General features: G+C 45.7%; 1 protein-coding gene across 2 annotated transcripts; it reads right to left on the bottom strand.

The window, feature by feature from the left end:
• Positions 1-509: 509 nt before the first annotated feature.
• LOC124061711 (D(4) dopamine receptor-like) lies at positions 510-9,879 on the bottom strand. 2 transcript variants are annotated; one of them, XM_046393886.1, is made up of 4 exons: positions 5,886-6,116; positions 5,669-5,781; positions 2,391-2,974; positions 510-1,156 (listed from the first exon to the last, which is right to left on the bottom strand). In XM_046393886.1, exons 1-4 carry the CDS (start codon positions 5,943-5,945, stop codon positions 942-944), a joined length of 972 nt encoding a protein of 323 aa, XP_046249842.1. In that variant the 5' UTR covers positions 5,946-6,116; the 3' UTR covers positions 510-941. The 2 variants fall into 2 exon arrangements, with proteins under 2 accessions (XP_046249842.1, XP_046249841.1); XM_046393885.1 differs by lacking the exon at positions 5,886-6,116 and adding an exon at positions 9,043-9,879 and having other exon boundaries at positions 512-1,156.
• Between the last annotated feature and the right edge of the window lie 604 nt (positions 9,880-10,483).

Raw genomic sequence — 10,483 nt, 5'->3', positions numbered from 1 at the left:
TGATCATCAGCGAGACGAGCCTCCCCTGACCCCCGTGTCCATCCAGGTGGAGGACGTCGAGGAGCTGCCTCTGCTTCCTGTTTAGCTGGATTCTCTGGAGGCGGTGATGGAGAAGAGGATGTGTTGGTGGGCATCCTCTGAGCAGAGATCATTCCATCAAACTGTGCAAACCATTAACGCTCCTCCGAGGACTTCAGTGGACTCGGAGGCTGCTGAGGTCCTCCTGGACTTACAGTTAAATTTTCTCTAACTTCTGTCAGAGTGCAATCCGTGTTTTTCTGTGAAGCTCAAGAAATGTTTTGTGCATTAGAAAACTTCACCTGACTTTCTATCAGCATGGTGGAGTTTTCATTTTTGGGTGAACTGTTCCTTTCCAGCCCACAGGTGACATGAAAGACAGACAGACAGACAGACAGACACTGACATGTACAGTGAACCTGCTAATCCTGGGTAGACATACGTTGAATATGTCTGCACAGAAGTGAGTAAACACCTCATAGCTGCCTCTAAGCACCACCTTCCAAACACCTGATTGGTTGTTTAAACCACAAACTGAAACTCAGCCTGACCTTATGCTCCGTCTGCATCGCTCCACGAACACACAAGTCTGAACAAAAAGATTTTTTAGTCAAAACTTTTATTCTGAAAAGATGCACTTCAACATATAAAATGAGTTCTTGACTTTTGGGTGGCGTGGAGGTGTCACTGATCCGCTGAACGGTCTGTGCTGAGTGAGGCTTCTCCACAGCAAACATGGAGCTCAAACAAACTTTGCTGTCGGCACATGTAGAAAAACGAAACCTCACAGAGGACGGGAACCGTGGCAACATTACAGACGACGGACACGGAATCAACGGTCAGTAGCGTCTCGTTCAGCTGCTGTGCATTGTCAAAGTGTCCATGCAGCAGCAGCAGCAGCAGCAGCAGCAGCAGCGTCCTCATCAGGCGCTCTTGGAGCAGCAGCGATGCAGGAACTTTTTGAAGAAGTTCCTGAACTCGGTGTTGAAGACGGTGTAGATGACGGGGTTGAGAGCACTGTTGACGTAGCCGAGCCACGTCACCACGCTCATCAGAGCTGGAGGGACCTGGCAGTCCTGACAGCGAGCTCGCATTGTGTGGAGGACAAAGAAGGGAGTCCAGCAGAACAGGAAGGCACCTGCAGGAGGAGAAGAAGACGAGTTTGTCCACAGAAAGACAGAAACAGCATGAACCTCATTTTGATTTTACCAGCATTTCTGTAAACCTTCTTCCATGCAGAGTTCAGATGGATGTTGGTCTGATGTCCATGTGACCGGTACAAGTCACTCCAGGGTGTGTTTAGCCTAGCTTCTCTAAATCTATCTCCCCACACATCTACCTGTGCTCCTCCATGTCTGCCAATCTACCTACGTATTTAGCAGCCAACAGCGATGACCCTCTAATGGAGGTGATCACCTCCAGCTGGTTTCACACAGCTAGCAGCAGGGAGCTGATAGCTACGTAACTTTATCAGTGTTTTTAATTCAAACTAAACATTTTATTGATCAAACAGCTTGCATTTAGTGATGTCCTCTTTATTGTCGCTGCCGCTGGAACTGTCAGATGAACTAATGAAGCACAGATGCATGACAACTACCTGCACACTCACCACGCTTGCGTAATAATTGGATTTCAGATTAAGGAGCTGCAGGATTAGCTGCTGTGTGCTAAAGAGAAGCACTTCTACGCATTAGGACCGACACTGGCTGCTATTAATAGGCCGACCTTTTCTAACTGATGTGTTAGTGCCTCTGAACGCACATCAGAGGTGATGGCGAGGCGTCCTGAAATCACTGCTCATGTAAGTGTACAAGTGGATGAATGAATAACTTCAACAACTCTACAGTAACTTCATAATAACTCGTTCAAATGTTTGTTCCACATGAGACCAAAAATGTTCCTCTTGGCCGATGGATTTTGGTTCATCTGTGTTTTCTTTTGGTTTGTGGTCTTCCTCAGGGTTCAGGTTCTTTCCACAGACGGTCTAAATAGTGGACTGAGCTTTGGGGTCTGAAAAGCCAAGCCAAACCCATAAAGTAGGGGATGCTTCCTTGGGACGGACAGAATGCCTTCATGCCAAACTCGTTCTCATGAAAAGGTTTTGAATACTACAAGTGTTGCTGGAGTCTTGACCTTAAAGACCGAGTTGTGCCAGAAGCACCTGATTCTACAGCAGCCCGAGGTCCAGAACCCACACCTGAGACAGATGACTTTCAGCTAGTGGTCTTCATCAGACCCACACTGAAGCTGTTCTTAATGCTGCCAGTGTTGCAGAATTTTGGATTCTTTAATTTTCATTTTTGTCTCTCAGCTTTTTGGTGATCCAGCCATGTGTGATAACCCTGGTACCACTAAACAGGAAGTGAACTCACCCACAACGACAGGAAGAACCTTCATGGCCTTCCTCTCGCGGCTGTTGATCTTGGCCCTCTTCCTCCTGCGAGGGTCGGGGTTGAACTTGATCTCTGCGAAGCTGACCGTGTGCACGGGGCCGCCTTTGTATTCTGACGACTGAAAGGGCCGGTCCGGGTAGGTGGACGGCTCATCCAGAGTATCCGTCTGATCCCTCTCTATGATGGGCGGCAGCGGAGGCGGCAGCGAGGCCAGCGGCGGCAGCGTCGCCGCGGCCTCCTGCAGCTTGCGGCAGGCCTGGATGCTGTTCCTCAGCTTGGCTTTTCGGGCCTCCTCCCAGCGCCTCAGGCCACGGAACATGCCAAAGTACAGCAGCAGCATGATGGGACAGGGGATGAAGAAGGAGCACACTGATGAGTACAGGACGTAGTCGTCGTTCTCTAGTTTACACTCGCTGGGGTCTCGACCCGGCACTTTGTTGATGCCGAACATGATGGGCGAGGCCACAGCCAGGGCCAGGATCCAGGTGGCAGACAGCAGCACCGTCTGCCGCAGGTCCACGTGCTTCCTGTTGTAGTTGAGAGGGATTAACACGGCGATGAACCTGCAACAACCGAGAGACATTTTACAGTCTTTTGTTCCTGAAGTGGCACCACTGACCTGAACAAACACACCAATATGTAGTGTTCATGGAAGTCATTTGCATGCATGAAAAATAATAATGTTCTTAAGAAATAACTTCACTGAGGAGTGCTAGTGCCCCCTAGAGGCTGCAGTATCCGTGACGGCACAGAACATCTTGATCATGTGATTACTGAAGTGGACCTAAAGATATAAACTTTGTCCTGAAGGGGGCGCTAGAGGAAAGATCATGGAGGCATTAAAATGTAGAGGTTCATCCTTTGGGGAGCAGGAATATGATGAGAACATTTCAGGACAACCTGTGTATTAATATGAGGTATGATGGCTGAAATACTATTAATACTACTACAACAACTACTACTACTACTACTACTACAAATGATAAGCATTGTTTAAGTTGCACCTTTCATACACAAATTTCAGCTCAAAATGCTTGATAAAATAAAGAAAGCAGCAGCAATGTTGTGCTTCAGTGTAAATAAATGTTCCTTCCACTTGGATGCTGACAGCTGATGGCAGAGTTGGAGCACACCTGTTCCTTTATTGTTCCCACATGAATCAGATCCACAGATTTTTTAAAATTATTATTATTACTATTATTATTATCATTTTTTTTTTTTTTACAGCTTTGACCTTTCACAACTGGAAAATCTCAGGTGGAACTAATAAACTAATAATTCCTTCCAGCAATTACTGCAAAGCATCAATTAATTAAGGTCATTAGCTGCACTTGTGAAGGACAGGACAACATCACAGACCAAAACACAGCAGGAGTGTCTGTGTTGGATGGGGTTGAGGTCAGGACTCTGTGTGGGCCAGTCAAGTTCTTCCACACCAAACTCATCCAACCATGTCTTTATGGAGCTTTGCTTTGTGCACTGGGGCACAGTCATGCTGGAATAGAAAAGGGCCTTCCACAAACTGTTGCCACAAAGTTGGAAGCATAGCATTGTCCAAAATGTCTTGGTGTGCTGAAGCATTAAGATTTCCCTTCACTGGAAGTCCAAACCCTGAGGAACAGCCCCATGAAGATGGCTGTCTGGATGTTTAGATAGTGTATTTTACTGAGAAGTGACCCATCAGCTGCTCCCAGTCAGGAACCAGCAAAGCACATCCAGCACAAAGCACAAACAACCTCCCACAAAACACTCAGTTTTCATGTCTGGATTTTGCGCAAATTAATTTGCAATGAAACGTGTTACTTTTAGACGTTACCGGTGCTGGTAGGCGACTTCTTGTTACAGTAGAAGCGAGCTGGGTTGGTTGTTCCCTTGTTTCCAGCTCAGCTAATCAGCTGAAGCTTCACATGTCACACATGAGCGTGAGTCCATGACATGTGAAGGCCTCGCATCCCTGCATCTGTGCAGTAATTCATCAAGGAGTGACGACAGGTCATCCGTCATTTCGCTGTAAAAACCACCAGCCGCGCACAAGAGCCCAGAACGTCCCCCCTTCAGCCTCAGCAGGTGGACTCTGCAGACCCTCAGGTTTCCTGCTCCTCAGTGTGTTGAATTATTCAGGCTGTCATCCAGTTAAACCTCTAAATGCTGCCGGCTGCTTCGAAAAGCTTCAGATCATCACCATCAGTTCACATTAGCCTCATTGCTTCCATCAGTCTCTGATGTAATCATATTTTCTGGAGTTGGGACGTCAGATCTGAAGAGCAGCCGGGCTTTTCAGCTCAGATTTTCATCCTTCAACATCAGCCGAGAGTTCAGGTAATCTCATTGAGTCAAACTAACGAGCACGGAGCCAAGCTGGCAGTTCGTCACAGAGGATGCATCCTTCATTTGGGGCACTAAATTGTTCTGTCTGCTCTGATTTTTCATCTTTTGGAGCTTTTACAGGAAACAGACAAAAGGTGATCACCGTATTTGCGCATCAGACTGAACCGCGGCGTGACTGTCTGACCCTGACGACCTTCAGACAGGAAGCCCAAACTCCAGGCAAGGAGTCCCATGTGGTCCTGACAGACCACTCGGAGATCTGGTTTGATTAAGCAGCTGTTTGCTGGCCTGAGGTCGATTACACTTCTGGTTCTGACACCAGAGTCTGTGAGTTATGGCTGAACGATGACCTCTTTCTTTAAATCAACTCCACTGAGGAGGGGTTTCAGGGTTTGTTTGGCTGCAGATCAGCATCTCAATCATTTGCAACCTCCTGACTTCAGCTGGAGGAAATTCACCATAAAAAAAATAAACACTTTGGTGTAAAGTTCAGTCAGACCTCATGCAGCCTCACACGTCGTTAGCCTGGCTGTAGACGCTCAGTCTCGTTGAGAGCAACATGGATTTCAGCGCTGAAGTTTTAAATATTTGTTTGTGTTTTTGTTCAAAAAGAGAAAATGCACTGATTTACAATGGACAGTTTGTTTGAAACCTGGAGGAGCAGAGATGTCGTCCCTCAAACCCTGCAGCCACAAAACCCAGATTACCCACAATGCAATGACTCGATCAGCTGCATCCTGCAGATTCAGGTGTGTTGTGCCCGTAGCGCTGCAGCGTTAGCCTCAGGCTCTCTGCTGACCTCACGTCAGTCTGAGGCCACACCTCCAGCGGTGCTGTTTGTTCCTTTGGGTTAGGAGATAACTGCTGTACTCACTTCATCGCAGGTCAAAGGTCGGTGACTGCGTGCACCTGCACAGGTGAGCACTGACCTGTCGATGCTGATGGCGCAGAGGTTGAAGATGGAGGCGGTGCACAGCATCACGTCCATGGTCATCAGGCTGTCACAGATGGTGGTGCTGAGGGTCCACACGCCGTCCTGGAACTGAAAGACAGAGACACGCTCAGTGCGTCCACTCGGACCAGAGCTGGACTGCAAGGAACAACGAGGGCGCCAGCATGGAGGACGTCAGGAGGCGTTTTGTTTACGCTCCAAACCTTTGTTGTCTCACGTTTCCTCCACAGGCAGGACGCCCACGACATCCTCATCACCTGCTGCTAGTTTTAGTATGTGAGTTCACGTTTGATACCTCACATTCTGCTGATACGTAAGCACAATACAACTTGACTAAAATCTTGATTAAAGAATGAAATAAATCATCAGCATCTGCAGGAGAGAAATAAATGATTTGGATGTAAACAAATAAAAATGTGGACCCTCCAAGCAAAAACATGGAAATATCCTAAAGATAAATAAATGCAAGGAGAAAAATGAAAAGAAAGTGCACTAATAAAATCAAACATAAAACATAAAAAAAACCGGACACAAAAATATATCAAAATAAATCTGTGAATAAAAACAGCCCCATTTCAAAAAGCTCTAAAATTATCATTATTTTTTTTCAGACAGGAATCCTTTGACACGTCCATCACCTGCAGAAGGACCCCGAGGCTGAAGTGTCAATCAGCTGATCAGCTCTCTAATGAATTCACTTCCTGCGGTCAAAAGTTTGTCGACAAAACCACAAACAGTTTACATGACAGAACAAACAACAAGCCGTCAGGAGGAACAATCAGGATAAACAAACAAAGAGGATGAGAGGGAGGAGACAAAAGAACAGACATGTATGGACTCATTCTTATTGCTCTCACTGGATCCATTGTTGGCCCCGGCGTGGGGGCCCCTCGGCTGGCCTGCGACCCCTGACACCAGGCTGTGGTCAGGTGGAATGTACAGACTCTGTTTGGATGTTGTTCTCTGAGCTCTGGCTGCACCAGGACAAGCCTTCAGGTCCAGTAGAGTCTTATTTTAGAGAATTTCCCGCCTCAGTCGGTTTGTCATCGCTGGGATTCAAAATAACGAAATTAATGAAAGCGAAATAAAACGAGTGAAAGAGCCAATCGAATCCGAGTAAACGACTGTGAGTTTTCCCACTGTCAGAGCAGGTCTGCTCAGTGATGTCACTGGACTGGGGGGGCGGAGCTTCACCAGAAGGTCAGCTGGAGTTCAGAGCTGACGGTTAAAGGCACAGTTCACTGAATTTAAAAGCCAGCTTTCATCAACAGCAGCTTAAACACTGATAGATGTGTCACATCAAGATTAAAGATGCAGAGACATTTTTTATCAGCATGTGTCCTAAACAAAATATATTTAAACTTCCTGAGGTTCTGCAATTGAAGCCAAAAGCCCCTGAACCAGCGAGAAAGTTGGCCTCGACTGAGTTGCCTTTAAGACGACATTAAAGAGAAGTTTCAGAGAATTACAGCTGAGTAGAGCACATGTGCTGATGAAGACCATGTGGTCCAGTCCAAAGCTCCCGGACACGAAGGCACCTTGAGTCCACATGAGTTCACCTGATCTGTCAGTAAATAAACACTGAACTGTTTCCTTAAAGCTGCTATTCCAAACCTGAAGGTCAGCAGTGGAGGAAAGACACTTCAGACCTTTTACTTAAAGGGACAGTTCACCTTAAATAGTTTTGGTGTGAGCTGCATTGTTTTGAGACTGTTCAGATGTCTGTATTATATTAATATTTTACTAGATTAACGTAAAAAATACCAAAAGTAAAAGTATTTGTTATGCAAAATGGCTAATTTCAGCAATATATATATATATTAATCACAGGGTTATAATTACTTATGCATTAATATGTGAAGTTGCGATGGGTGACATGGAGACAATTTCAGGTATACGATATAAAGATGTGTGTGTGTGTGTGTGTGTGTTACTGTGTTGTTTAATCTGCAATGCAACTAAAGCAATCACATTACTGTAGTGAAGTAAAAAGTACAACCTTTCCCTCCACCTCTATTGGAGAACAAGTATAAAGTATGGAAATACCCGAGTACAAGTACCTCAAAACTCTACTTGTACTGTAACGGCACCACTGACCAGAGCAGTTAGGAAATAAGATTTAAACCAAATCCTGATAGATGAAGTTTGTTTTCTTCTCATATTTACTTCTTCTTTCATGGAAACTAACTTCTCATTTTACTCTTTCAGTCCTCTTAAAACATTTTATAAATTTGAATTTCACACTTTGCTAAAAATGCTCTCAACAACAACATTTAAGAAAGTTTGTGATTATGAACTGAAGAAGATTTGACTTTCTGCTAAGTTCACTGAATGATTGTTGTTGTTTGGTTTATGTGCATTGTTTAAGGTGTAAAAAAGACCACCTGATAAAATCACATTGACAGGTTTAGTTTGTATTTCAGATTTACCCTTTAAACCAAGCAGGTGATCAATCAAAACAGTCTTAATATTTAAGAACTGATCTGTGATGGGTTGATGCTGGTGTGACAACAAACAGACCACAGATCACATCAGTCTAACAGCAGCAGCAGCAGCTAATTCATGTGAATTACATGCACACAACGTGTCAATATATCGATCAATACCTGATACCTGATGCCTGATATCGGCATCAACCCCAGCAGCTATCGGTCAGTCTCCAGCCTTAGTGCTCTGGCTGCCAGTGAAGTTCAGAATGGATTTTAAGAATCTTCTCACCACTTTGCACTACATGGGTTTGATCCTGCACTAGAGGTTTGATCCTTCACCCCATGGGTTTGATCCTACATGGGTTTGATCCCGCACTAGAGGTTTGATCCATCACAACATAGGTTTGATCCCACACTAGAGGTTTGATCCATCACTACATGGGTTTGATCCTTCACCCAATGGGTTTGATCCTACATGGGTTTGATCCCGCACTAGAGGTTTGATCCTTCACTACGTGGGTTTGATCCCACACTACATGGGTTTGATCCCGCACTACATGGGTTTGATCCTGCCTACTGCACAGCGTTGGCTACAGTCATGCAAACAAAACCTGCTATTTGTATTTGTGAATACTTTAGGCACTTTGTAAGCTGTGTTTTTACAAATATGCTTGGCCTATAAAAATATTTTACTTACTTCAGTTTAGATTATGGCACTTGGTTTGTTTTCAGGAGTAAATTAAGGTTTATTTGAGTTATTTTAATGGTTCTTTTGTTAAATGATTTTTTAAAAAAGACTCAGATCTCTTCAGTTTCAGTGTTTGAATCCACACCCGCTGACTTCACATTTCAAAGCACGAGCAGGTCAGGGACGGCTCATCTCACCTGTACTCACCCCAACGCGGGTTTCAGTCCATCTTACCTCGGAATAGACGAAGAGCGGCAGCACCAGCACCGCGAGCATCAGATCCGCCACCGCCAGGCTGACGATGAAGTAGTTGGTGGTGGTCTTCAGCGCCTTCTCCGTAAAAACGCTCAGACACACCAGCAGGTTCCCACAGATGATCACCACGATCAGCAACACGCCGAACACCAGCGCCGGCAGGTTGTGTCCCCTCGCGGCCGCCTCCGGGGCCGCCGCCGCCGCCGCGCTCAGGTTGGCTGCCATCTCCTCCGCGGCTCCTGCGCTCCGTCCCGGTCCCAGCCGCAGCAGCGCGGCCAGCGGACGCTCATGAATGCCGGGCAACACTGTGGTCCCCGCACTCTGCTGTCATTATGGTGTCACGGAGCTCCAGAGCGCTCCGGTGCGCACTTTACGCAAAAAAAACCACTCCGCGTAAAACAAAAGGCAAACAGGTGGGGTTCGGTCTTATTTACAGGATAAAACGCGCACTTACAGCGTTAACTCATTATCAAATAGACGCTGATAAAGTTCCGCCTGTCCTCTTGAGAAGGAACATTTTGATGAGAAGAAAACGCGCATTAAAACCCTCACATCGTTTGCAAGTTGAGGAGGAAAGCCATGCGTCCGGATGAAAAGGTTCAGGCTCAGGTTGCGGAGTGCGGACCACCAGGAGTGCGTGTGTCGGACTGCGGGTGTTTACCTGCAGTCTGCTGAAGGCCACCGGGGCCAAATTAAACGATTAAAGCCGCTTAGCAGCTGCGCTTTACGGTGTCCTTCAGTCCTTGAGCTCCAGCAGGAGACAGTTTGTCCATCTGCCTGTCTGTCTGTTCAGCTGTCCGCGTGTGTGTGTGTGTGTGTGTGTGTGTGTGTGTGTGTGTGTGTGAGGAGAGGAGCAACCGCTGCAAAAAACATATCATCAACTTTAACAGTTAAGTGAATTCAAAGAGGAGCCGTGGAACAGGAAGCCTGTGAATGAACGGGAATCCCCTGAATTACGGTGTTTTAACGGGATTTTTGTAAACCAGTGCACACATGAACGGACTGAGTTATCATGACGGGATTACACTCAACGTTTAAAGGTTTAACACAAACGTGAAAACACGATACACACGAAATGTGGTCAATTCGAGTAGTAGTATTTGACTAAAGTAAAACATACTCTAAACATGCTCTTCATGTCCTGCAAAGTTGCAGTGAAAAGTACTAAAAGTACTTGAGATATAAAATGTCCCATTTGGGGACGTTAATACACGTTACATTAAGATGAATTCACGTGGGAGCTCGGCTGCTGGGTATTTTAATATTTAATGATACATAATTTATTTAGCATATTTCGCATTAATGATCTGAATCTGCAAAGCTGTCAAATAATGTAATGAAGTAAAAAGTACATTCTCCCCCTCTGAAATGTAGAAGGCTATAAAATAGGAATATTTAACAAGTACAAGTCAGAGTTGTG

Source organism: Scatophagus argus, chromosome 7, assembly GCF_020382885.2.
Source record: "Scatophagus argus isolate fScaArg1 chromosome 7, fScaArg1.pri, whole genome shotgun sequence".
Classification (NCBI taxonomy): domain Eukaryota; kingdom Metazoa; phylum Chordata; class Actinopteri; family Scatophagidae; genus Scatophagus; species Scatophagus argus.
Note: the sequence above shows the minus strand (reverse complement) of the source record. Positions and strands in the feature narration are given on the sequence as shown.

Excerpts from the sequence above, each read along its gene's own strand:
- LOC124061711 (XM_046393885.1), bottom strand. The coding sequence starts at position 9,288 with ATGGCAGCCAACCTGAGCGCGGCGGCGGCGGCGGCCCCGGAGGCGGCC. Across the intron at positions 2,975-5,668 it reads TGCGCCATCAGCATCGACAG|GTTCATCGCCGTGTTAATCC; the intron begins GTCAGTGCTCAC and ends CGGTTGTTGCAG. Across the intron at positions 1,157-2,390 it reads GGTTCTTCCTGTCGTTGTGG|GTGCCTTCCTGTTCTGCTGG; the intron begins GTGAGTTCACTT and ends CTCCTCCTGCAG.